Here is a 27,562-nt window from a genome sequence, read left to right on the forward strand (position 1 = left end):
CCCTACCACTGCCTGCAGTCTCCTGGCTCACCTGCCACACCTCCCTGCGTGCCCTGCACAACTCCTGCCTTTGAGGTGGTGAGGGCAACGGTAAAGTCATTTTGGGGCAGGGAACAGGGGACCCCGCAGTTCTGTTTTCTCCAGGAAAAACACTCTTTGACCACACCAGAGTTTGATTGGATTAAAAAAGTGTATTGGATTTCCAATACTAAATAAAAACATGAAATTGTTTTTTTAAAAAGCCATAGAGTTTACAGCATCAACTACAGAAAAGGCCAAACAAGTGTGTACAGAGACTAGTCCCCAGCAGTCCTCCAGGCCCCCCTCCAGCAGGCGACAAGGCAACAGACACATGTGTTCCAAATCCTCCTGAAGGAAGCTGCTGAACAGCAGCTCAACTAGACATTACAAGACACACAATGGTTTAATTGCAAAAATCACAGGAAAATGTAAGAAAATGTATTAAATTGTGAAAAGGTGCAATACAGAATAGCTTTCCTTTTTAATTTTAAAAAATCCCCCGACTTTGAACAGTTATTTTATTTAAAAATAGGCCCCGCCCCCCCCCGCCCCAGCTCTGTGGCAGTATCCAGGTTCCAAGGCCCTGAGGTAACACGAGTGTCAGGGTTCACGGGAGGGAATGCCCCGAATACCGAGCACGTTTCTTTGGGCAAAAGGTAAGACAGTTTCTGGGGAATCTAGCCCTCCTGGTGTCCAGAGTGCTCTGAGTGCTCTGTTCAGGATCAGTTGAAGTGCACTGGTTTTCCAGAATCCCACCTGGCACTGCCCTCCACGACAGGCCGGCACGGTGGCGGGAGTTCCGGCATTGCACTTTTCATTGCCCCCCAAATAATAAATACAAAGAGTTCATCTTCTAAAAAAGCAAATATGTGTTAAGACCTAAAAAAGGAGAAGTGACCAATGTACAAAGGCAAGTGGGGTGCCTGCAGGGCCAAGGCGGGTAGGCTGGGCGCCCCCTGGTGGTCTCAGCGAGCTGAACTCTTCTTGGCTACAGAACCAAAGCCTGATGCTCCTATACTGCCTTCCACACTGTCTTCCGGGGAGTGGTAGGGAGTAGGGGAAGATGCTTGAGGGTCAGTCCTGTGTTTTGTCGGAATAGATTCTCAATAGTAAAAAACAAAACAAAACAAAACAAAAGAAAAAACAAAACAAAAAAACCCAAAAAACCCACCTCAGCTCCTTACCTTTTTAAGACAAAGAACATGAGAACTGTTGGCAAAGGCAAAGGCTTCTGTGTATGTGGCTGGGCCTCTCAGCATTACTTCACCAACCTCCTGCTACCCTGTTCTAATTAGGGGTTTCACTGAGCTGCTGGGATGGAGGAGGGGGCAGCCGCCTCCTCTGTCCCTTTCCGCTGTCCCTGTCCCGTTATCTACAATGTTCAGAAAGGAGAGCTTCAAGGGTGCTACAGCCCCTGCCTGCCTCATCCTGGGAATGCTTTTCCTAAGTGGCTCTGAAACACGGCAGCGAAAGCCAGGCTGGCTGAGGACAGGAGCTAGAGAGAAGCAAGGAGTCCTGTGTGGAGACAAAGTTCCTTCCTTCACCTCTGGCCTCCCCCAGGGAACACGTGATAACAGCAGGAAAGGGACTCCATCTTTTCCCCTGATTTCCCAGGAACAGGCTTGGGCTCTTGTCCTGTTCCGGCATCACTCCTGTAGCTGGAAATATGGCACTGGCGCCTCAGCATGGACATTCTTATCAGGATATGACCAAGACATCAGGGCAGCTAAGTTCTCGAACTCACCTATTGCACAGAAGAATTTTTTTTTTTTCACTAGATCCAAACGAAACTCCAGTTGCAACTTAGTGACAATAGAGATGGACATGCCAGGAAAGGACAATAAAGAAGATGCTTCCATTCTCTGCAGGCTTCTGGAAGAAAGTACATCGACTGAAACATTCACAGACCTCAGCAGCCCCGCCATTTCCTATTCCCAACCCCCCAGCCCACCCCCACCCCAATACTTTGAAACTGCACAGAAAGCAACAAACAAGTCTTTTCAATGTTACATTTCATTCAAATAGATCTGTAATCTCACAGTGATGAGAGGAGAAAGTCAGGCCTTTAATAATTATAATAAAAAAATAATAAAAAAGCTTACAAACAGCAATGCAACATTTCCTCCCCCCCTCAAAGTGATGGATTAACAGCTGGTAGAGGATGCAATGACTTGGAATTCAAAAATAAAAACAAAAACAAAAAACAAGCCAACCCCTGGAACAACCCACACTGTCAATGACTTTCCATACATAATTCAAACAAGCAGTCAAACGTCAACCACTTGTGGAGAACACCATGGACTCCCTTGGTTTTTGATAGTGTTTTTCTTTTGAAGGTAAAATAAAATAGGACACAAATAAAATTGTACATAAATGCCAATGTCTACACTCCATAGAGGCGATGCAGTCGCAGCACGAAGACACAGCCTGACCACAAAGTGAAATGTAGGTCGTCGCACTTCTTGCCTCTTCCCTGGACACAAAATTTTGGCCCATGGTGCCCAGTCCTGCAGGGTGTCGGCAGGCAAAGGGAAGCCGCCTCGACACAGGCTTCTTCCAGGCTGACCAGGAGAAGGCAGGTGGCCATGCCCGGAGCCAGCCCCACACAGGGGCGCTGACCGGTCTGCTTGCTCGCTCTGTGTTCTCAAGTGCTGTCCTCACGTGCTCTGTACAATCCTTGCTTTCCAGGCTCCGTCCCAAGACTTCTAGACCCAGGTCTGCAGTCATGTCCTGGGGAAGGTCGTCATGCTGTCGTGATGGCGTTTAGGTCCTTCATTAGTCCTTCCAGGTGGGCCATCTCTTTGGTCAGCTCATCTGGTTCATAGCTCTGCAGCAAAGAGAAAGCAGATAAACCCTCAGCATGCTTCCCGGCTCAGAGGAGATGCTCAGTGTACATGTGCTCAATGAATGAGTGCATCTGCTTCACACTTCTGGGCCAGCACCGAGTATCAGTGTGACCAGCACACTCGCAGGTTGTGGGACATGCACCTAGACATCGTGGCTGGGCTGGTGGCCCAGGAACTTACACTCTCGGAGTCTTCCAGCATCCTCGTGGTCTCCTGCACTTCAGGGGCACTGGGAACCACCACTGGCATAGGAGGCCGGCTCCTTCCTAAAGTCCCAATGGAGGCTGTCTTCACCGAGTGAATGTGATGGTTCAGAGCTGAGGGGGAAAGCACACCATCAGGTGTATGGCTGAGCCCGCTCCCCCCATTCCGCACCCAGGCAACTAAGGTCCAAATGCTGCTTCTGGGTGAGGGGCGCACCCAGACCCAGTGCACAGATCGGGCTCTGAAAAGGCTGCACTAGATGGAAGGAGGGAGAAAGTGTGGCATCTCAGAGGCCAGAGAAAATACTCCATTTGGCTTTGGAAAACTAATCTACTCCTATGGTTTTCAAAGCGTCACCACACCTTGGTGTATCCATGGAATCCTTGTGGGATGTCCAGGAGGTCAAAATTCTTTTCAAAATAATATGAAGACATTTTTCACCTTTGCACTCAGGGTATGAAAGCAGTGGGTAAAACTATTGGAGCCTTAGCACAAATTAAGGCAGTGGCACCAAACTGTAAGTCATCAGCTGACACCCCTTGCAACGAAAAAAACAAAACAGTTTGACTGTTTCATTAAGATCATCCTTAATGAAGTAGTAAAAATTATTTTATTAAATCTCAACTTGATTACACATCTTTTCAATATTCTATGTGACAAGATGGAAAGTCTGCATAAAGAACTCCTGCTATATACTCAAGGATGGTGGCTGTTTCGAGTCCGGCATTTGTGACAGCTTGAGTTACAAGCGCAATTGTTGCTTTTATCATGAAACACCGTTAGTCCAAAGAAAGGAAAACCAGTTATTCAGACTTGAGCGTTTGTAGAAATTTTCTAGAAAGTACAAAAAGCTGGTCACTTCAAGAGAAACAATGGACAGTAGTTACTGCTAGCGATAAAATTTAAGTTTCAAGTGAAAATTAGAATCCTGAAAAACTTGTGTCTGCCAGCATGAGCTTCAGAGCCTCCCAATACTTACAGCCTTTGGGGATATTAATAAATGTATTTTTAGATATTGTATAAAGAAATAGGTCAAGACTTGGAGGATCTGTATAACTTACTGAACCAGTATTTTCCAAATGACTAATGTGTGATGTTTGATATCAGGCACTCAAAGAACAAGATAGATGGATTTTAATGGAACAGAGTACGAACAGTTCATGGGTATGGTTTCTGATTCCACATTACAAACAAACCTGTAAGAAACTACAACTTCTTGCATTTTGCTATAGTATCAAAAAAGAATATCCCGTTATCTGAAAAGGTTACAAAAATACTCTTCCCTTTTCCAACTTATCTGAGGCCAAGGTTTTCTTATATTTCAACCAAAATAACATACTGCAACAGACTGAGTGCAGAAGTAGGTATGAGAATCCAGCTACATTCTATTAAGCCAGACATTACAGAGATTTGCAAAAACAGAAGACAATGTCACTTTTCTCACTGTAGTTTTGTTTTGAGAAGTTATTTTTCAGAAAAATAAGCTATCTTCATATGATAGATTTATTGCTATTCTTAAATGCATTAATAAAATAGTTTAAAATGTTCTGAGTTTTAATTTCTAATATAGTAAATTATAGACAGATAGAGCCCATGTGAAGAAAAGTTCTCTCGGGGAGCCTGGGTGGCTCAGTCGGTTGAACGTCCGACTTCGGCTCAGATCATGATCTCACGGCTCGTGAGTTTGAGCCCCATGTCGGGCTCTGTGCTGACAGCTCAGAGCCTGGAGCCTGCTTCCGATTCTGTGTCTCCCTCTCTCTCTGCCCCTAACCCACTCACATTCTGTCTCTGTCTCTCTCAAAAATAAATAAACATTAAAAAAAAATTTCTTTTAATGAAAAAAAAAAAAAAGAAAAGAAAAGCTCTCTCATGGTCTCAATAGTTTTTAAGAGTATAAAGGGATCCTGAGACCAAAAAGCTTGAAAACCACTGACTTATTCTAAAACAAACCATCGTAACAGATAATAATGCGGAGAAGTGGGGAAAAGCATGCCTTTCAGGTCAGGGGACTTTGTTGGGCCACGTGAACCTAGGGAATACAGACTTCCCATCCAAAGGGTCCCCTGGCTTCCGTGTCTTGGCCTCCCTGATCCTTCTCTAGATTGTAGGAACCCTACAGGATGATGCACTTCTGGGAAACTGAATCGATTAGATCTGTTGCCCATACCCATGGCCACTGGGTTTTACCATCAAGGATTCTGCACCCAAAACACAATTTGAAAAGTCAGCCCTCACTCCTCACCAAATTATTCTCTGGTTCATACGCATTCCCCAAGGAGGGGAGCCCATGTACTTCCTGAGAGGGGCAATGACTTCCGGCTACTCTAAATTGCTAGGATAAGCTTGGAAGATACTTGCTTTGTTATTTTCAAAGAAGTGACTTTTGCCATAAGCCAGAGCCAAAGGGCCCCTCCAGTGGTGCTGCCGCCCTCACTCACCTTGCTGGGATAGTAATGGTGTGCTTGGCAACGCGGGATCATAGGTGGGAGGACCTGGGGGCGGGATTGCCGGCACAGCAAAGCTCTTCAATGGGTGGGAAGGGCGAACGTGGGCTGTAGGAAGACTCTGGCCTGAATCTTCCTCTTGGGAGCTGGCCAAGTAAGAGGAACTGGTAGCACCTTCAGGATCCTGGTGATCAGTACAGCATGTTTGAGACGAGGAGGCTGGCATGGTGTCAGTGCTGGGGGTATTTCGAACGGATTCTACAGCAGGAAAGTCTAAATGTTAGCATTTCTTCTACCATGAAACATACGCACATACCGGGGTTCTGGCTACTTCTAAGGGCCCCTGAAACCAGTTCAATAAGCACTTAGGATCAGTGCTAGTCCAAGGGAAGATGGTTTAGCACTACTGACAAGGCCAGGTAGGAATGGACTAACCTAAGAGAGTCCCAAAGAATTTTGTCAACCAGCCGCTCTGCTGGAACCTTCTCACCTACACAGCTAAGTGGTCACAATTTTACAGATTTAAAGTTCTCCTCAGTACTTACTGTGTAGTACACAGAAAGGTCCCTGAGACTACTGTCTATTAAGATGTAAACAAGTATAAAAAGAGATTAAAACATCACTCCTTGACACTCAGCCTTAGAAGCTGGTCTTTCATAGAGTACACATCTAGTCACTAAGGCTGGCTGGGTACCTGACAAGTATCTGCCCACAAGGCCTGGTGGTTACTACAGGAGAAGCAATGCCACAGGTGGTGAATATGTCCTTTGCGGACTGTGTGCAGCCTCACCAGAGCAACAGCCCCACAGCTCAAGTGAGACCTGGACAACCAAATAGTCCAGAGGTCTGCAAATAGCTTTAAGAGCATGCCATAGGAGGGGTGTTTGGGTCCAGAGGGAAAAACAGGGGTAGATCAGCTTGGAGAAGGGGGAGACTAAGGAAGAACATGATAATCTCAAAATACGTGAAGAGGGCTCAGAGCTGTTCTAGAAGGCAGCATGGGGGGATGAAAAAAGCACTGGCTTTGGAGTCTCATAAACCTGGACTCTAATCCTGGCATACTAGCTGGGTGAATGTGGCAGTCACTGAAACTCTGGTTTTTTTTCACCTACAAAACAGGAAGAATAAAATAACTCACTGAGGATTGAGAAGATGTATGAAATGTGCTGAACACGGGACCTGAGTAATTGATAAGGCTCTTTTCTTTGTAAATTACTGAGTGCTTACGCTGAGCCAGGCACTATGCTATGCCCTTCGTATTCCTTACCTCCCTCAGTCCTCATAGTAACTCAGAAGGCACTGGGAGGTTAGGCATCGCCCAAAGATGCAGGTAGAATGGGTAGGGCAGGGATCAGAACCCCTGTGCTCTGACTCCCAAGCCCATGCTCTGAACTACCACGTCAAACTGCCCTTCCATTTCCAGTACCACATGGCCCCTGACCCTGCAGCGGCAGAAGCAGCACCAAGACCCAGGCTGGCCATAAGAGGAAGCCCTTTCAAACAGGTGCAGACCAACATCCCTGTCCTGAGAAGGGGCCCAGAGGCACCAGCTCTCCGCAAATAGGCTGCACCAGCTAGTCAGGAGGCGGGCCTCCCCTGACTCCTAGAGTCCACAACCTTAAAAAGGAAAATAAACTCTTTTAAGTAGTAATGCATGAGTAGCCTGAAGAAATCCAATCTATTTCCCTGCCTCTTTTGCTGAGGTATCACTGAATCTCTTCCCTTGGGCTCTTAGGAGACAAGTCACACCAGTCACGAGTGCTACTCCCTTAGCTTAAAGACCTTGGGTCTCAGGGATGAGGGACTCCCCTCCCCCTAGTGCTGAAAGCCTGGCTGTGATGATAACCCTACTAGGAGTAGGTCACTTTTCATCCTCTCAAGAGGTGCACCAAGGACCTTGTTTCTTGTGCTTGCTTAAACAGCCACAGCCACTGCTGGGAGCTGCTGGACCCACTCCGTGTGATCCTCGGCCAGGGAGAAGCTGGTCAAGGAGGGTTGCAGGGAGCAGCAGAGAAAAAGGCAGGCTCCAATCGGGACCGTCAGCTTGTATCGGCAGGCGGGCTGGGTCAGCTCTGGGCACAGAGGCCTACCTCGGCTGCCTCAACGGCCTTAATTTCATACATAAGCTTTTGAGGGCCAAAGAGATGGTGGGAAATGTAAAAAAAGAAGATAGGGCTGCCTACATGAGTCAGAGCCCTGGCCTGCTGCCACAGACCAGGGCTGTCTTGTGGTGTAACTACAGAGGGCACGAGGCACACTATACTCTCAGTGAAGGGTGTGCCCTGAAAGTGTGCAACACTGCTGGCTCACGAGGAAAACTATGCTGTAACTAAACTTCCGCTTGGTGAGGAGTCTACTTCCTGACTGACTTACCTCTCAGAGTTTAAGACACACAAAGTTCACACTGGCCAAGGGCTTGGACAAAAGGAAAGTGCTCTTCCTATGTCAAGTGGTGGTGACACAGTAAATGGTCTCCAGAGCAAGGACTGCCCTGGCCGGTCCGAGTCATGCCTAGCCCGCCTGTGCAGGGCTGGTGGCAGCTCGGAGCTCCAGAGACACAGGAAAATACAACAGTGAGAGAATGCAGATGATTTCTAGAGACTTGCTCTATGTTTCAAATCCATCTTCAGTGACTTTCCCAGTCATTAGTTTACCTTCTTTATCCCCCTGGTCATTAAAGTGAGGAACCCTCTAGTGATGCAGATCTTTACTTTGCCCTCTCTTCACTCTCTGCCCAAGTCCGTACAGACTAGGGCTTTCAGCAGCACTAGACTACCTGGCTGAGGGCTGGGCGGGGCTGCCCTGCTTCTTGCCAACCTTTGACCCCTCCTAGTCTGAGAGGAAGGAAGAGGGGCTAATCTGGTTGGGAAGAGCCTACCATGCACTCTGGCAGGCCCACATCTTAGTGGGTGGGACTCCTCTGCCTTAAAAATAGAGAAACAGAGTCAGGACATAAAAATGCTTTCTAAGAGCACATCTGGAGGTCTGCGCTCTGGTCCCTGTTCTGAGACTAAGTCTGTGAGCCAGAGGGTGGTTCTCCATACAGCCTCTGGCAGATGGTCTCTCCCTGGGGCAGGACCCCAAACCTGGATCTTGAGGGAGAGAGCATAAGGCCAATTTCTGACGTGGGTTTAAGTGGCGTTGTCCAAACCAAGTAAAGCTTTGGGAGAGGTAATTGTGGGAGTCAGTAGATCCCTAAATAAAGCTTTGACCTTCATTTGATGTTTTAGGTGTATTTCAAATTGATCAAAACTTAAAGGGGAGGGGGAGTGTTACTGGCAACCCAAACTTCTAGCATGAGGTTTTGAGGTGTTTTTAAAAAATGGAATTCACTTGAAGTTCTCTTGTTTTCCAGAACGACCAAAATTTAGTCCTACTAGTAACGTCATAACTATTAATAGACAAGTTTCAAATGGTGGAAAAAGAACATACTGTACATATGAGAAGCTACTAGATTTTTGCCTTAAAACTGAGAAGATGGAAGTTCATTCTCATCTAATGAGGAGTAACAGTATTTGTTCCGTTTACTGTCTCCTCACCTTCACGATTTCCTCCCTAAAACTGTTTTGATAATGCTATTTCCTGAGATATCCCAACTGGGGCATGGTTGTCTGGCAATGCACTGCAGATTTTTAGGCTAATTTCTACCTGCTGTTTAGAGATGATCTATGTCTGTGCAGCCCCTTGTAACTTCAATCGTCCACCGGGCACATCCTGAGGTGTACAATCTGAGGCACAGAATTCAATGTGGCCCCGCGGTACTCCTCTCACTCTGGGCCACAGCAGGAGAATGCAGTGAGACCTCAGATGAGAATTTACCTTATGGCTGCCCTACAGACCCTCCCAACATCAGGGTGACTATGAGGCAAAGGCTACCTCTAGTGTCTGAAAAATCACCCAGAATGAGATTTCCTTTCAGACTGTAAGATTAAAAAAATAAAGAAACTTGAAAACATGACTGAATTAAGATGCAACTTGATGGAACAGGACATGGTTATGTGATTAGAGTTATTGCGTTTGTACTGAAAGAACACCTTGCACTGAGTACTTAACAACTTAGGGAGAAGAAAATGGGGTGAGTTTTATAGAAACAAATTTGAGTCAGTAACAGAAATGTTATGATACATAAATAACACAGAAAAATTCCAAATCCTTCTAAGCAGGGCAAGTCCTCCCCATCTGGGCTTGCCAACTCCCAGGATGCTTTCCATCGGGGGCTCGAGCCTCATCTCTCACCTGTGGAATTGGCCCTGTCTGAAAGGGACAGGGATGTGCCAACGGGCCACGGGCTGCCCGGGTGGTAGAGATGACTGCGGGCTGGAGGAGCGAGGCTGCTGGAGTGGAAATGATGGTGAGGGTTATCGAGGGGATGGATGGGATGGGCACTAATCACAGCTGTGAACGAACACAAGACAGAGAAGTGCTTAACGTGCTTGCACACACACACAAGTACAGTTCAAGAGCAAAGCCGCCCCTGCCCCTCCCATGCGGTACGACCGTTCCCTTGGCTTCTGGGTGGCAGCTGGATGTGAACAATTAGTCATGGATTTTACATTTGTTTTTTTAAAAAATCAACATACTGCTATGTATTTGTCTACACACACACACACACACACACACACACACACAAAACAAAAAAAAAAAACCTTGGAGGAATAGGTACTAAAATGTTTATGGGGATTATCTTGTGGGGAAGAGTGGTCAGGAGTCAAAAAAAAATTTCTTTTGGTTCACCTGTATTTTCCAATTCTTCTACAATAAACATGGATTACATGAGTTATTAAAACATCGAACTGAATATGTCACAAAATATAAATCCATTAGCAAACAAATGATGGTTGAGGTTTCTATCATTTTTTTTCTCCTGCTAAAAAAAAATACAAGTCTCTTTTCCTCTGATTATATTCCTAACACGGTCCGTTTTTCTTACAGTTGGATGAGGCATGCAGTAGGCATTGAGGCTGAATGAATGAGTAGCCGCTTAATCAGTTTTCGTATCTTAAAAGGATGCAAATGGGCCTGAACTCCAAAGTTGTAAGAAAAGTATGGAACACAGGCCTATGGCACCATCTCTGACCACTTCTCTTCTCGTCTGGAAGCTCAGCCACATCCATTCACATTTTAAAATATAAATGGATCTTTCCTAATTGCCTCTTTCCATCCCACAAAAGCTAAGGAATTAAATTTGCTGCATTTAGCTATAGAATCCAAGTTTCCACACAGATATTTCATATACAACTTTCTATGAAGACAAAACACTTCTTTAATGAGGCTTCATTATTGATTGAGATGCAAACAAACAAAACCAGAAGCCCAGCTGGGGAATAAGCCTCTCTTTGGTCCTCCCTTAGAGCACTTTTGGAAACAGAATGTTTAAGACCAACATGGTCGGCTCTAAACCCTTAAACAGGCAAACAGGTGGGGCTGATTAGGAACACAGGGGATCTTTTTTTTCCCTCTAAGTAAGGGCTTCACAAACTATGATAAAGCTTAATTAGCCTTTGGAGTCTATTAAATGTCTCTGTCATCAAGGATCTCCCTAGATCTTTGTGAGGCCACTCAAAATTACTCTGGTGAAGAAAAATCCTAGTCAATAAACAGGATGCTTTTATTCTCCAGCTATTTCCTGAACTGGCCACTTGCTGGACAAGCAGATGGCTCCACCAAGAGACCAGAAGGCTCAGGTGGTCCTTCGGAATAAAACACTTGGAAAAGCTGGCAGAGGAGGGTTCAGGGCAGTCTGGGAGTCAGCATTTCCTTTAGGGGGAAGATAGGTGGTTTTTAGGAGCAAGAAGCTTCAGAATCAGCATTTTCTAGAATTGAGGCTAGGACGAGGGAAAGAAGCCTCCTGATTTTTACCTAGGAAGTCCAACCTGCAAAGCATCCTAGGTATGCAGGACTCTAACAAAGAAAAACAAAATTGACTTCCTCTTTTTAAAGGCATTTCCAATCTTTCCAAGCAGAGTAAGTAGAAAAAGAAAACAATGTGAGAGTGCCTGCCTAGATTACAGCTGGCAATTACTAGCTGTCAGCTGACTTGGATCCTGAGGCTTCTGAGCAAGGTCTTGTACAAGGCTGACTGAGCCCAGCCCAATGCTGGCAATAGGAAGGTGGATGGTGAAGACAGACTTCAGGGAGCTGCAGCTTGAGAGAAAGGACTGGAGCCACAGGCAGAAAAGGAGATCTCAAAACCTGAAGGTCACAAGTACCTCGGGGTACCTGGTTTCCAGATTCCTGAATTAAAGATTCCACTCACTCACCCAACCATTAAGGCACAAATTAAATAATACTGTATATTTATGTGTACACCTTACCCATCCCCCTCCCAAAGAAAGAAAAAAGAACTGTTACCAACTGGTATAACATATCTTTTCTCCTTAACATTTAAAAATAAGCCAGTTCAGGTAAAAACTAAAATCTTATACGAAACAAATAAGCAGTCAAGCTACCATCTTCCTATAAATTAAAAGCAACTATAATGGGTTTACTCTTTTCAGACATTTATGTTTTAAACCTGGAGACCCCATCCTGGGCACCTCTTGTAAGAGGAAAACCATGTTTTTCCCCCTGCATGTTTCCAAGTTCAGGCTCTTCATTTTTCATCACGGTCCCTGAGCAAAAACTACTTCGTGCAGAAATGACCTATTAACGAATCAGCCTTTCTCTTCCAAAGCTGATTTTTAGAGGCTAGTGTCTACATGTTTGTGCACAGTGTGTGTATGTGTGTGTGTGTGTGTGTGTGTGTGTGTGTGTGCACACTTACACACTTGGGTGTTTCGCCAGTTTCCAAGCATAGGGAGTCATGGTTCATTCCTTTGTGTGTAGGGTATCTGTGGTTTAAATCCCTGCCACTTGTCAACAGAGAGATGCCTGAGAGTTCTGAAATCAGACATCTTATGAAATGAATAACAAATTCAAAGGCTCATTTAGGTTAAATTGAAAAGTGATCTAATGGATGCTTTCAGGATGGGCAGTGTTAAGACTTACTGGGCACCTGTTCAGCTTAGAGCAAATACTTCCAAGTTTTTTAAACTTGCTCTTAGTAGGCAGGTGGTTTTGTATCACTCTAGGCTGGTGCAGGGACCCGCACTGAGAGCCCCACTGTGCTGGCTAGTCTGAACTGCTTCCCTATCTTGAAAACAGTGACAAGGGAGAAGACACAGTCGTTTCAAAAAAGAAATTGGTCTGTCCCATTGCCTTTGGGTTTTCAGTCATGATATTTCACTTTGGATTTCAAACGTTTAATTCAAGAAGGCTAGGTAACTTTTATGCTTATGAAAGTGAGGCAAATAAGGTTTCAAATAAGGTTGAAAAATTGTGTTTTAAAAACTCTGTTTTATAAACTTAAAAATTCTCTAAAATATAAAGTCCATTAATTAGAAAAAATTCCACAGGTGCCCCATCAACACTAAGTGCGTATCAGGAAGTCTAGGGAGTACTGTGAAATGTGGCTTCCTCATTTGTGCCATGGAGATGCTATGCACATTGTCAGGGAGACTGGCAACTTCCCTGTTCCTGAGAGACTGAGGGAGTTGGCTTTTTAGCTTATTTATCTAAAGAAAATAGTCTCACGAATAATATTAATTGCAAAGTATGTTTGGTATTTTTTCCCTCAAGGTGCCAGCTTCAGTAGGTTATCTTTTGTGTTAGGATCAAGTGAAGTCAAAGAGATCATTCATAGTTGCTCCCCAGAATGACTAGATATACTGATAGCACAGGGCAAATGAGAGGCTTTTAACTTACGTTGGGGTGGCTGGGAGTCAAAGGGCATCATCATTTTTGGTCTCATTCCTCGCCTTCCAGCCAGTGTAGACATGCTGTCCTCTGACTCATGCCCTAGACATCAAATACAGAGGTTAGTTACAAGTGTATGCCCTACGCCACTATGTAGGCTCAGCAGCAGAACATCTCTGGTGGGGGACTCAGGACTCACAAACACCATGATGGGGATGAGGTGTTTCTGCAGAAAATGAAATAAAGAGGCGAATGACCAGTAGTGCATTACAGGAAGTCTCTGCTGAGAGTCAATGCAGTTGACACAATACTGCCTACCATGCTTCAGTGTGGTGTCTGTGAGTAAGGGCATCCAGACCAGAACATTCTGAAAACCACAATGACAGGTGGACTCCAAATGAAGGGACAGGATGAAATGTACAGACGTGGGCTAGGTTGTCTCAAATATTTGAGTATCGAGTTGGCAACACATGAGAGGAGACCTAACAGATCCAGAAAGCTATCTCATTTGGGTACAGAACCTCTCCCCCACGACAAGCTAGCTATTCTTTTTTTTTTTCCTTCAGGTTAGCTATTCTTTACCTGATGTTGATCAAATCCCACCACACAGATTTCTTTAAACCTAACCTCACACAGGAATCACCAAATTGAGGCAATTGTAGAAAACAGAAAATGATTTAAATGGAAATAGTCTCCCCATATTTGGGGATAACCTGCACCTCTATATGAATTCCGCCTTTGATGGATGTTGCTGTCCATGGAATTGTCAACTGGTGTGATATCTTGAGAGTTCCGAGGAATTGGAGTATCAGTCATGATGGGATTTGGGTCTGGAGACTTATCGATGGGTTTCAGCTCCAGTCTCTCATGATGGATCCAGAGGTCTGGGGGTTTGACATCTTTGGAGTTCCCTTTGTACTTGTGGGAACCATTCACTGATTTGCAAGCAGCTCGTTTCCTAGGCACAAATTTAAGAGGGTTTTTTTTTTTTTAAAGTCATGCTTTTGAACATATTTGTCAAAGGCTTGAGTGACTAAAACTGCCCATCTGAGAGATGCTTCAAGCAAAGGCAGAAACTAAAAACACACAAACGAAACAACAAAAAACTGAGGCAGTAAGTTCACTTCAGGGAATAATAAGGGTATCTCTGCTTTGTCCACCCGTATTTAGAGATACATACAAGGGCACATTTGACTACTGTTTTGTGACTATTTTTTTATCAACATATTAGACAGCATTTTAAGATTAAACAATCTCTAAAGCAGAAGGTTTCTCCTCCAGTTCCAAACAATAGACAGAAAACATTAATTAGAAATGTAAGAGTGGAGTAGAGGTAGTCTATGGCTCATAAAAAAGGAAGGGAACATTTTAGGTAACCCAAACAAGGACTACCAAACAGGTAAAGTCACGAAAGCAGATGACAGTGTCTACTCCTCTGTGCCTTAGTTTCTCCATTCGCTCACTCATCCACTCAGTAAGCATTTATTAGGTGTCCATTGTATGCCAGTCAATCCCTGTGTTGGCTTGCTGTGCCCACAGCATTTCTGGTCAAGTGAGGAAGACAGTATTGAACTAAGTATTTTAAAATATTCTGAACTTAACGAAATGCCAAGAGTTACAGTTACTTCTTTTTTTTTTTTTTTTTTTTTTTTTTAATTTATTTTTGGGACAGAGAGAGACAGAGCATGAACGGGGGAGGGGCAGAGAGAGAGGGAGACACAGAATCAGAAACAGGCTCCAGGCTCCGAGCCATCAGCCCAGAGCCTGACGCGGGGCTCGAACTCACGGACCGCGAGATCGTGACCTGGCTGAAGTCGGACGCTTAACCGACTGCGCCACCCAGGCGCCCCAAGAGTTACAGTTACTTCTTAATAGTTGCGCATAAGGTGGAGAGGACAAACCTGGAGGAAGAGGTGACGCCAAAGTCAAGACTTAAAGAAGGAAGGGCGGAAAATGCCTTCCAGCTGATGAAATCAGCTTATGTCAAAGTCCTGCAGCAGAGCACAACAGCCTGGTGTATCAGAGGGATTGTAAGAAGTCCTGAGTGGTGGGAGCACAGTGAACCATGGGAAGAATGACAGGAAATGATGGTGGAAAGGGAGCCCAGACCATAAAGGGCTTTTAGAGACATGCCAAGAGTTTAATTTCACTACGTGGTTTTAAGCAGGAGAGTAAGAAGATCAATTTTGAGTTAAAAATTTATGCTAACTGTGGTGTGACGAACGGATCTATGTGGTAGGGGACAGAACAGGAGACCAAACAGGATGCTACTGCAATAGTCTTAGCCATGACTGATGGTGGTTCAGGATAGTGGAATGAAGGAAAGGGGTACACCTGACAGCTATTCAGGGGGCAGAAATGACGAGATTTGGTCATTTGAGATTTGGTGGGGTGGGAGTAACGAAGCAAGAGGAGCAGATGATGAAGACAAGGTGTGAGGATAAGCCATTCACTAACATTGGCATTAATGCAGTAGAAGCAGGTTTCACAGAAAAGATCATAAATTCTGTCTTGGACATGCTGAGTGCCTCTGAGACACTCAAGAGGAAATGCAGAAGAGGCAAGTGGTGTGCAAGTCTGAGACTCAGAAGAGAGGCCCTGGCTAGAGATAGAAACACAGAAGTAACTGGAATGCCAACAGTAAATGAAGCCATGGGAGCAGATATCACTGGGGAAGAGCATAGAGGGAGAAGTCAGGCTAGGACCAGACCCTAAGGAAGGTTTGTATTTGATGGCTGGGTAGACAGGAGGAGCTGTGAAAAAAAAAAAACAAAAAACATACAATCATGACATACAAGAGAAGAGAATGTTTCAAAAGGAAGGAGTAGTTGAGTTGAACACTGTTGAGAGATTAAGATGAGGACTAAAAAACGTCTACTGGCTTCAGCAATATGGAGGTCACTGGTCCTTACCAAAAGCAATTTTGATAAAAGTTGTAGGAGCAGAATCCAGATTGAAAAGGACTGAAGCATGAGTAAGCAATGGAAAAGTGGACGAGTGGACGCAGTAATCAAGAAATTCTGTGGTGAAGGGAAAGACAGGGGTTTGTAAAAGGCCAGTGGTAAGGACTACGCAGCAGAATAAGGGTTATAATTATACTGATTTCTTCAGATGAAAGAGTCTGAGCACGCTTAACTGCTGAAGGTGTAGAACCAAGAGAGTGAAAGGTTGGCTGTGCCAGAGAGGGGGTAACAGCAAGTACAAGGTATTAGAAAGAGGAGAGCCACTGATCCAGAGGATAAATGAACAACTGGAGGAAGTATGCAGAGGAAGGTTTTTGGATCCAATGGTGGTACCCGGAGGTAGTTCTCATCTGCCAAGGGTAAGGCGGCTAGTGAGGAACATGTTGAGAAGCAATGAGGCCCTAAATGCTCGGTCATCACTGAGGTTGTAAGAGTCTATAAACAGCTACAATTGAAATGGGAGGTACTTCAGGTATCAGAAAGGGAGAAAAGTGATAAGAAAAGCTCACATATTTTTTAGTATTCATGGAACACCTGGAAAGATGGTCACTGGGAGAGGGGGAGGGAAAGCTCCATGAAGACTGAATACAATTCTTTTTGAAATGTCGGGGCGCCTGGGTGGCTCGGTTGGTTGAGTGTCCGACTTCGGCTCAGGTCATGATCTCACAGTCTGTGAGTTCGAGCCCCGCGTCGGGCTCTGTGCTGACAGCTCAGAGCCTGGAGCCTGTTTCAGATTCTGTGTCTCCCTCTCTCTGTGACCCTCCCCCGTCCATGCTCTGTCTCTCTCTGTCTCAAAAATAAATAAAAACATTAAAAAAATTTTTTTAAAAAAAGAAATGTTTGTTCATGTTTGAGAGACAGTGTGAGTGGGGAGGGGCAAGAAGGGAGGGGGATAGAGGATCTGAAGTGGGCTCTGTGCTGGTAGCAGTGAGCCCGATGCGGGGCTTGAACTCACGACCTGAGCTGAAGTCGGATGCTTAACTGACTGAGCCACCCAGGTGTCCCCTCGGTACAATTCTTTTTAAACCAAAGGACCCAAATCTGTAGGACTTGCAGATTCAAGTACAAAGTACAGAGCCTATTGTACAGAGCCTATTATCCACTCAGTTTCCTACCTCTCAATCTGAAGAATAAGTCTTTTTTATTTACTTTGAATTTTAAATTCCCCAAAGCACTAAGGAATTATGTCACTTTGTTTTTTTAGACTCTTTTAAATAAAGATCTCAAGATTTCTGAAACTAGATATAAAACTAAGTTCATAAAGGTAAATAAATGTGAAATGCCAAACAAAGAAGCTTGCAGGAAAATTCTAGAGTAAAAATAATGTCATCTCTGAGGCTTTTAAGAGAAACCGTTTTCTATAATCAAAAGGGGACAAGGAGAGGTGTAAGAGGCAGTAACCAGGAGGCTTATAAAATGAGCTCCCATTCCCTTGGAAAAGAGATGCTCTGCAAGATCTAGAAAGCTACTTTGGGCAAAAGAAAGATTCAGCACCTCACATAACATACACAAAATGACATGAAGCTGTCACTAGTGGCAGTGACAGGGTGGTTACTCTGTACTCGTCCTCGGTACTAAAACCAAATTCATTATTATCAAACACATGCATCTTGCCTTGGGCAGACCAAGTCTGAGGGATAATCACAAACACTAACATGAACTGGTCTCTCTCTCGTTTACGCAGCAGTATCTCCATCTTATGATCTTTTAGGATACTGCAACTGAAGTCGTTTTATTGCCCATAATGTGTTTTGCTATTAGGGCTAACTCAGGAACCTTTTTATTTTTGGTATCTGTCTCGCTGGCCAGATACTATATAGGAGTTGAAAGCAGTGTTGGGTCAGGGATTCTGTCAAGTTCAGGAGTGTAGGCTGTTATCAAGCAGTATGTAACTCAATCATCTGGCTATCTGCTTTAAACAATTACCACGACCCTTAATATCTCAGAGGAACTCAGAGCTAGCAGCCACCTGACCCCTCTGCTCATTTGATATTCCGATCATAAATGAGCCTTTCTTATTCCCTAGATCAGTATCTGTCCCCACTGACCCCCAACCTGCCCCTGCCAGCCCTAACCTCAACTTCCACACTTGGTAGCACTTTCTGGAAAATATTCTTTTTTTTTTTTTTTTTAATTTTTTTTTTTTAACGTTTATTTATTTTTGAGACAGAGAGAGACAGAGCATGAACAGGGGAGGGGCAGAGAGAGAGGGAGACACAGAATCTGAAACAGGCTCCAGGCTCTGAGCTGTCAGCACAGAGCCCGACGCGGGGCTCGATCTCATGGACCGTGAGATCATGACCTGAGCCGAAGTCGGACGCTTAACCGACCAAGCCACCCAGGCGCCCCTGGAAAATATTCTTAAACTTAGATGTAGAATAAAGAGGGCTGTGGTCTTCCACTTCAGGTATATTTGTGCCATGAAAAAGCTTGTAAGAATGCCCATAAACCCCTGTCCATCTGGCTCACCGTGTGCACCTCTAAACAGTACTCCAAACCAGCAAGGCGGGACGCAGTCCACTTTCTATTCTCTAGATCTATAGATCTATTCTTTATGTGACCCTGTGACCCGAGAGGTTGAGTCAAATGAACTATATCTGCTTTATGTGGCTTCCTATGGATTTGGCCAGAAGACATAGGCAAGAGACTGGAGAGTAGGAGTTTTTAGCCTGTCCCCTCCCTGCTGGGCTAGAGGTTGGCAGAGACTACATTCCTACAACCACACCCAGTTCCTGCCAGAAAGCCCTCTCCTACTGCTTCAGACCTCTGAACACAGCTATTCTTCAGAAAGACCTCTTGCCCTTTTAGGCCTAAGGGTGATAGTGTCCATCATGGCTGCTGGCCCTCAAACATCTCTGCCTCTTTCCTAACCCCACCTATGACTTTGTGAATGTCCTAAAGGGACCATTTAGGAAAGAGTCAGGTTAGGAAAGAGAATCTTCCTTTCACTCTTTTTGAGTGTGCCACCTCTCTCCTGCCAGGACACCGAGTGATACACACTTATGGAAACCATTCTTCTTTTCCTTTAAAAATATTTAAAACATAATTTTTAATGTACAGTTAACCCTTGAACAACATGGGATTGAACAGTAGGGGTCCACTTACATGCAGACTTTTTTTTTCTTAATTTCCTTTAAATTTGTTAGCATACAGTGTAATATTAGTTTCAGGCATACAACGTAGTGATTCAACAATTCCATATACCACCCGGTGCTCATCACAAGGGCCCTCCTTAATCCTCATCACCTATTTAACCTGTCCGCCCACACACCTCCCTTCTGATAACCATTGGTTCATTCTCTATAGTTAAGAGTCTGTTTCTTGGTTTGCCATTCTCTTTTCTTTTCCCCCTTTGCTCATTTGTTTTGCTTCAAATTCCAAATGAGTGAAATCATACGGTTGTCTCTTTCTCTGATTTAATTCATTTAAAATAATACTCTTCTAGCTCCATCCATGTCATTGCAAATGGCAAGATTTCCTTCTTTTTATGGTTGAGTAATATTCCATTGCATAAATATACCATATCTTCCCTTTTTCCCCCTCAGATCTAGGGTTAGAGTGAGCATGAGGGTAAGTGCCTGGCATCCGACAGTTCAGAGACCTCTCTAGAGAGTAAAACCCCAGACTTCTGCTTGGCTAAAAATAGAACGGCAGCCATCTACTGAACTGAGGCAAGGAGGGGATTTTGGGCTCTAAACAGTCTTTAAATAGATATTCAATTATTCCTTCTGTTTTTATCTCTACCTTCATACCAATTTTCAGAAATTCTTAAATATTTGGGGTCTCCTCCAAAATAACTAGGCTGCTTCCTAGCTTTTCTTATTGGGTGTTCAGGAATCCACTTTCCAGATCTAGGGTTAGGGTTAGGGCCAGGGTGAGGGTATATGTTTGCTATTCACCATGCAGACGTTTTTTGATAATTATAGTACAGTACTGTGAATGTATCTTCTCTTCCTTATGATTTTCTTAATCATTTTCTTTTTTCTACCTTTACTGAAGGAATACAGCATATAATATATAACATACAAAATAGGTGTTAATCAATAGTTTATGTTATCGGCAGGGCTTTCTGTCAATAGTAGGCTACTGGTAGTTAAATTTGGGGGTAGTCAAAATTTACATGCAGAATTCTGACTGCCTAATTCTGAATTAGGGTCAGTGTCCCTAATCCTCACATTTTTCAAGGGAGAAGTGCATTTTATGTTTGATCTCTTTGTACAACGCCAAACACAGAAGTCACATAGTAGCAAAAGAATCAATGGCAAAAATCATGGGCTACATTTGGGGCTCCTTACTTTTTCTGGTGAGAGGTGGTACGCCTGGTACAAAAGACAGCAATGACCACAACCACCACAATGGTGACAACGCCAACAGAAACAATGATGACCAGCAGCATGCTACTGTCCAGGGGAGAGGTGGGGCTTCCATGCGGGCTGTTACTGCCTGGAGAGGGAAAACCGGGACATTTATTAGTGTTAGAGAATTCCAAACATGTATACACTCAGGCTATGGAAACTTCATGTGAACTTCTCTGTAATACACTCATTGCTGTGCCTTGCATACAGGTGTCTCACAAAATCTAGAGAGCCAAGTTTCTGCACTATGTACAGTTCTTAGCACAGTGCTTTGCACAAAGCTGGTTCAATAAAAGCTTCTCAAATTATACTAAACATTATACTTGGACAAATAACGGGTCTGCCCGTCGTGGTCTTATATTATATTATGCATAAATTTGTGTTATAAAGCACCATTTGTAAATCATTTAGTTTTCTGACTTTCCAAACCATTTAAAAAATGTACATTCGTAGAAAGCTGAAGTCTTCCCCACCATAGAGATGTCTGACACCACAAAAAACTACTTGAAAAATACAGTCTGTTTTTATAAATACAGTCTTTGCAAAGTCAATTCTCTTATTCAGTTTCAGGAAAAAGCAGGTCTGTACATAGGCATTAATTTGACAAATATTTACCGAGTAGTTTTACTATGTGCCAGGCATTGTTCTAGTTACTAAGGATGCAACAGTGAACAACAAAGATGTGACTGCTGGGGTAGGGGCAGAAAATAAACAAGTAAGAAATTATTAGTAATAAGTGCTGTGAAAAAAATAAAATGAGGGGATATGATACAGAGTGACTGGGTGGCTATTTTAGATTGAATGGTTGGAAAAGGCTTCTCTGAGGAAATGGCATTTGAGCTGAGATATGAAGGACAAGAAAGATCCCACCATACAAAGATGTGGAGGAAGAACATTCGAGACGGAACAGCTAGTGGAAGGATCCTAAGGCAGGAATGAGCCCTGGCATGTCCAAGGAAGAGGAAGGCAGCCAGTGCTGCTCAAGCAAGGAGAGATGCAAAGTTACAGGGAATAAAATGAAAAGACAGAGATAGACGAGTGTGCAGAGGCTGGATCATTTATGACCCTGAGGAAATTTGGCTTTTCTTCCTGTTACTATTTCCCCACTGCTTACAGGATGAGGGCCAAACTCTGCGTCCAAGGCCTTTTGTAACTTAGCTCTATTCTGTGTTGCTCTTCTACCTTCTGGAACACACTGCTTTGCTTTCCACCTTGTTATAAAAGTTATGCATGCTCATATTATAAAATGTGGGAAATTCCACCAAACAGCTCTATCATAGATATCTGATGTCTTTCCTTCTAGCGATTCTCTCTCTCCTACCTAACAAACAGAGCTGCACAATGATGGATGAGCTGTCTTACCAAGTAATGAGTGTTTAGTTTCTAGAAGTGCCTACGAAGAGTCATTCTACCCATCTGGGAGATTGTGGAAGAAATTCCCAACATGAAGTTATGGCCTGGGAATCTGAGTTTTTAGAAAAGCTCCTAAAGTGATTCTCAAATACAACTCTGGTTTATAAACTTAGGATCTAATTCAAACTTTACCTATTGTGGGAATCCCGTCCAGAACACCGTATTAGCTGACCTTCCAACTTTTGATTATATGATTTTATAGGCTACATCTAAGCACAGTGCTAGAAATCTGGGCTGATTTAGGAGGGCTTAGAGCTTATTATTCTACATTTGCTTTGATTATTTTTATTCTTCATCTGAGAGAAAGGTAAGCAGACAGATAACATATACTGTACATAACGAGCTTTAGTAAAACAACATTTTTATATTCGGGAAAGACTACAGAGCTAGGGACTAATAAAATTAGACCATACTGGGGCTTTACATAAATAACTTTCACTAACAGCAGTTTTGAGGTACAGGGTGGGATATGTGGTGGGACAGGCGGTACGAATCAGAGATTAGGGGCCTGGTGTGTGGAGGCTAGCAGGGGTGGTGGGGACAGTTCTTCCCTGTTCTCAACAGAGATGAACTCCCATTAAACTGCATTTGACCTCTAATTTCTGAGAGGGCCAAAACCCCCCAGGGAAGATAGAGTGAGAGTGAGCTGCCATAGGAGCGTGTCCAGTTAGGGACATTATGATAGGCCATTTCTTAAGCCTCATCTGGACTACTGCAACAGCTTCTTAACTCCCCACTCTGACTTCATAATCTTAGCCCCTGACTCATTCTTCACTCATCAGAGTAATAACACTAGATACTCAATAAATGGAAATCCCAGTGTCCCTGTGGTAGGAGGTATCTTACATGTGCTATGCACAGGATGAAACTCACATTTCATAGCGTGGATACCTGAGCTTTTGGCAGGCTGGTTCTAACCCACTACCTTCTCTGATGTGAGACTCTCTATCCTGTCTCTAGGCAGCGTGATCCCTGGAGAGAGCCGGCTGTTTTTTGTTGCCATGCTTTCGCACATGCTGTTATTGTTTCCTGAAATGTCCAACCCCCTCCCTGACAAATGTCAAGCCATCTTCCATGCATCCTTTCATATCTGGGTCAGTCATCACCTCTTCTATGAAGCTTTCCCTTTTCTCTGTCAGCTGGTTTGTTACCCATTCCTTTTGCTCCCATAACCTGTTACACAGAACCTGAACCTTTAAAAACATGTGTGAATGAAAGTATAAATGAAAGAAAAGACAAGGAAGTAATTGCTTTTCTCATAATCATGAATATTCTATGTGGACAGCACATAAATGTAACACATGCATCCCAGGAGGAAAAATTCAAGAGTCCTAGAACTCAGACTAGGACTCAGATTCCCACATCTGGTACAGCACCCCACACCTTTTAGGCTGCATGTGATAGTGGAAACGGCACAATCAGAAGTCAGAAGACCTGGATTTTGGTTCTAGGACTTCCATAATTAGTGGGTGGACCCAGGCACTCACTTCACTCAGTCTCTTAATGTAAAAATGGGAATGACATCTGTTCTCCCTGCTTCACAGGGTTATGAGGATCAAATGTAATTTCACATGTGACAGTAACTTAAAACAGTGAAGTTCTACAGAGAAGTAGGTGTCAGCACTTAAGTAATCAGAAGGCACCAGCTCTTAGCCTGGCTAGGAAAACTGGGAAGAAGTTTTTAGAATTCCCAAATTAAAAACAGTGTGGTAAGCAGTGTGGGGGAGAAATTCATGACTCTGAAGCATTTCTTTGGCTTGTTGTATGTGATGGATAATCACATTAGAAGGTTTATTTCTGAAAGCAAGATTCTAATTTTATAGAGGCAGGCAGTGAGCAAAGGAAGACTCATTTGTTTAGAATTAATCTTATTTTAAGTTGTGTATGTGGGGAAACAATTTTACTTATGGATCCTATAATGAATGGGTTTGCAGTAATTCAGCAAACATTTGCCAGAAAATGCCTAAATTAAACTCTACTCAATAAAAGGAAATAGGTAACATGCCACAACCCACCACAAACAAGCTACAAAAGACTTATTGAGACTCAAGTAGAACTGTGTCATGCCCACAGGAAGCCAGAAGAGCCATAAGAAAGGCTTTACCACTCATTGGAGGTTTGTAGTCAGATCCTAGGTCTGGAAGCCGGCTTCCTTTTCCTGCAGACCCTGAGGCTGAAGGAGAAGAAATCATATCAGTAAGGATCCAAGCCATTGGTGTGATGAGTCTGCTTCACATCAAGTGTTTTCTACAAAAAATATTTTCAGTCTACTCTGTCCATGAGAAAACAAAGTAGCACATAAACAACAGGGGAAAAAATAGGCTGTGCAAAGCAAACTAAGGTATATAGCTTTCTATGCAATGAGGCATCTGAAAGGCTGACACCCTCGGTCCGTGGCTATATCTAGCATGTAACTACACTGCCACTTGCTGTTCATAAAGTGGGAACACACCCATTCCTCTCGCCCAGGAAACAGTTCCTGAAAGACTGCTCAGAGCACTTATGGCAAAACTAGCTTCTCTCAGAAAAGGAACAGAGGGACCAGCTGGGTTGACTTCTGCATTACAGAAGTGGACTTTTCCAAGGACCTGGCTATGTTGATCTGGCCTACCAGGTATCAGTAGTGTTTGGATTTTTTTTTTTTTCCCAATTATAAAGTTGCCTTTCTCAGTATAAAGTTGCCTTAAGCAGGAGCAGGAAAACAAGTGGAGGTTCAAATCGGGTTCTCAGTGCCTGCTCAGCCATCTAAATACCCAAGGATGGAAAAATGAAGTCTTCCCTCTAGTTGCTCACCAAGGACACTGTCTCCTAATCCATCATAATGAAACACAATGAGTGAGGCTGTCGACCTTAGGCTTGGGACCACCTCACAAACAGACTTCATGAAATACAAAGATCAGTTTTTTAATAATTCATATTCTTGGTCTTGGATTTTGTTCTTCACATTTATAGAAAAAGCTGCTTGGGTAAAGCAAATATAAGGAGTCCTTTCCCAGTAAATCAAAGGTATTCCTTAATTCAAGGTTTGGATTTCTCCCGAAGTCTGAAAGAATTGCAAAGTCAAAGCTACTCCTCATGGTTAATACAGGACACTGCCTGCACTTGAATACTGGCCTTTCATGTACTTGACTTTTGGCAAGTTATTCATTATTTTGGGGTCTTAGTTTCTTCATTGTAAAACAGTGATAATAATTGTTTCTACTTCATGAAATAGTATTGATGATTAAATGGAAATTTAATCCTATAAAATATTTTGAATACCACCTGACACATAGCAAATGTTCAACAAATATTAACTACTATTACAAATATAATAAATCTCCAGGGAAGAATATAATCTTTCCCTTTGCAGAGGCACAGAGTATGAAGCTTCAGAAAACACTTAAAAATGAGTTATTTCTACAAATAAAGCTTGACTAGAAACACATAAACTAGATGTGTTTCTACAAAATATTACAGCTAATGTCAAGTACTTCTATAAAAGTTAATAGCAGTGGACTAAATGAACAATTAAAATCTGAACATCTGTGTATATAGTTCATTGAACAGAATAAATATCTAGATGAAAACAATGTTTTCTATGTTTCCAGAAGCTCAAAACTCCCAAAGCAATGCAAGCTGTTGGGTATCCAAAAGGGCATATTTAACTCAGAGTCCCTGATCCCTTTCCTGCTGTCCATACTTGTTACTTCATCCCCTTGTTTCTGTTGCCATCGCTCCTGCCAAGTGGCACACACCACAGGCCATGACTCCAGCTGTTCTTTTCACTGTGATGAAGTCTAGTTGGAGGGGATGACTTAGTACTTGCAAAGCTCTTCACATCTAGGTCTGCTTCTTTTTCAGGTAGCCCACCTGTAAGTCCAACTATCCAGAGTATCGTAGCATTAACTAATTGCCAAAGAACACACTTTGCCAATAAACTGGCTGGCTGAATTCCTGTATTCCCCAGCATGTTTTTCTTTTAAATATAACCTATGAGCAAGAAATTCCAAGGATTAACCAAACACCAAAAATAAACATGGGTAAGGAATTTAAAGGCTAGAGGTGTGGTGCAAGTGAAGACTTGTACTCTAGCTTATCGAGTGAAGTAGAGGAAGGACAGTGAGCACATCTGTAATCTGTGCACACAGTAGGGTTCTTCTTCTGTTCTCATGCTTAAGTTAAAATGTCTACCATCATCAAGGTACCTCACACATATACACAAGCACATACAAAGAAAGACTCACTGAGTGCAAACACATTTCTAAAGCCTGAAACATGTAACCTCAAGTTCTGACTCTTCCTTGCCATTCACCAAAATCCAAAGACTTTTTATTTCTAAAAACTACTCTTAAATCTTGAAAGCAATCATCAACTTTCCCCTCATTGCTCTTGGTATAGAAAACAGATACCAACTGTAGCTGACTCCCTGGAGATGAAAACCACAATCCAGTTACTTCTCCACCATAGCAATTATAGCAGAAAAACCATGTGGACAGATAATTTCAAGAATGGACACTGAGGCCAGTGCCTCAAGTTTCCATTTTAAATTGTTTCTACCTCTTTTGAAATGAGCAAGTATATTTAAGGGAGAAATGGAGAAAAGCTCTGAAGTAAGCTTAGGGTAACAGGATAAATAGCACTAATTTTGTCATGGATGACCATACAATTCATTAGGGTAGATTCTTTGTGATGGGAGGGAAATAGGGTATCGGCTGAATTTGATTACAACTTTTCATTTAGAAATACTAATACAATCCTAGATGCTACAAATACGACAAACAATTGTGAGGGTTCCCATCATGGCCCAAATGCCTATCATTGTTACAGAATTTCAGTATCTTAACACAAAGGACAAACTGACCCATACTTAAGGCCAATCTCCTACAGCTGCAGAATTTCATTTACAGCTCCATTTCTGATGCTGCCTATTTAGCTTCTAAGTAGATCCCCAGCTTTTCAGATACCCCAAGTGCCACAAACATGGACTCAACTCCACTTTGGCCAATAAATATGTGGTTTTTAACACAAAGTACCGATTTTTAGGGGAAAAAAAAAGAAACAAGAACAACAAAAAGCTAGTAATAATAGGTCACAAAAGAGAGGAAAGGAAAGAAGAGGCCATCTAACTGATTTACCTTGATCATTAGGCATTTTATCAGAGGAGTCCGCTAACAGGCCAAGCACAGGGGAAGAAAAAACAAGAGCAAGGATCACAAGCTTTGAAGATGGGACAGGCAGAGTTTTTAAAGGAAAAAAAAAACAAAACCCACAAACTTCCAAACAAATTGAATCTTGTTTTCAGTACTAACAGAAATTTCCAGACTCAGTCCCCAGCTAAATTTTACTCCTAATCTCACATGGTTCAGTACTTTACTTTTTTATCTAGAGATTTCTTCAAACATCCCCCGTTAGTGTCTTTCTCTCTACAAAGGTCCATAAGCCTTTCAGGTTGAGAGCCTGCATGTGTTGAAAGGAAATTAACATGCTATTACTCTACCTGGTAACTAAACAAATCACATCTGATCTGACCGGTAAAAACTTTAGGATCATTGCAATTCATCTGCCTTAAACAGCCTTGTAAGTGATATGGTTAGGCCAAT

The 27,562-nt window shown here is 43.2% G+C and overlaps 1 protein-coding gene across 9 annotated transcripts in view; it reads right to left on the reverse strand.

Annotated features, from left to right (window-relative positions):
- Positions 1 to 2,016: 2,016 nt before the first annotated feature.
- Positions 2,017 to 27,562, reverse strand: part of NEO1 (neogenin 1) — a 237,160-nt gene continuing 211,614 nt past the window's right edge. For 4 of the 9 annotated variants that reach the window (XM_078448866.2, XM_078448861.2, XM_078448865.2 and 1 more), the window contains 9 exons: positions 27,098 to 27,130; positions 24,085 to 24,153; positions 20,508 to 20,655; positions 13,969 to 14,207; positions 13,259 to 13,351; positions 9,752 to 9,910; positions 5,510 to 5,773; positions 3,048 to 3,184; positions 2,017 to 2,848 (listed from right to left, as the gene is read on the reverse strand). In XM_078448866.2, the coding sequence (XP_078304992.1) occupies positions 2,765 to 2,848; positions 3,048 to 3,184; positions 5,510 to 5,773; positions 9,752 to 9,910; positions 13,259 to 13,351; positions 13,969 to 14,207; positions 20,508 to 20,655; positions 24,085 to 24,153; positions 27,098 to 27,130 (1,226 nt within the window). In that variant the 3' untranslated portion in view covers positions 2,017 to 2,764. The remainder of the gene's footprint in view (positions 2,849 to 3,047; positions 3,185 to 5,509; positions 5,774 to 9,751; positions 9,911 to 13,258; positions 13,352 to 13,968; positions 14,208 to 20,507; positions 20,656 to 24,084; positions 24,154 to 27,097; positions 27,131 to 27,562) is intronic. The other 5 variants (XM_078448868.2, XM_078448863.2, XM_078448867.2 and 2 more) reach the window with 2 other exon arrangements.

Source organism: Panthera onca, chromosome B3 (genome assembly GCF_046562875.1).
Source record: "Panthera onca isolate mPanOnc1 chromosome B3, mPanOnc1 haplotype 2, whole genome shotgun sequence".
Lineage (NCBI taxonomy): Eukaryota > Metazoa > Chordata > Mammalia > Carnivora > Felidae > Panthera > Panthera onca.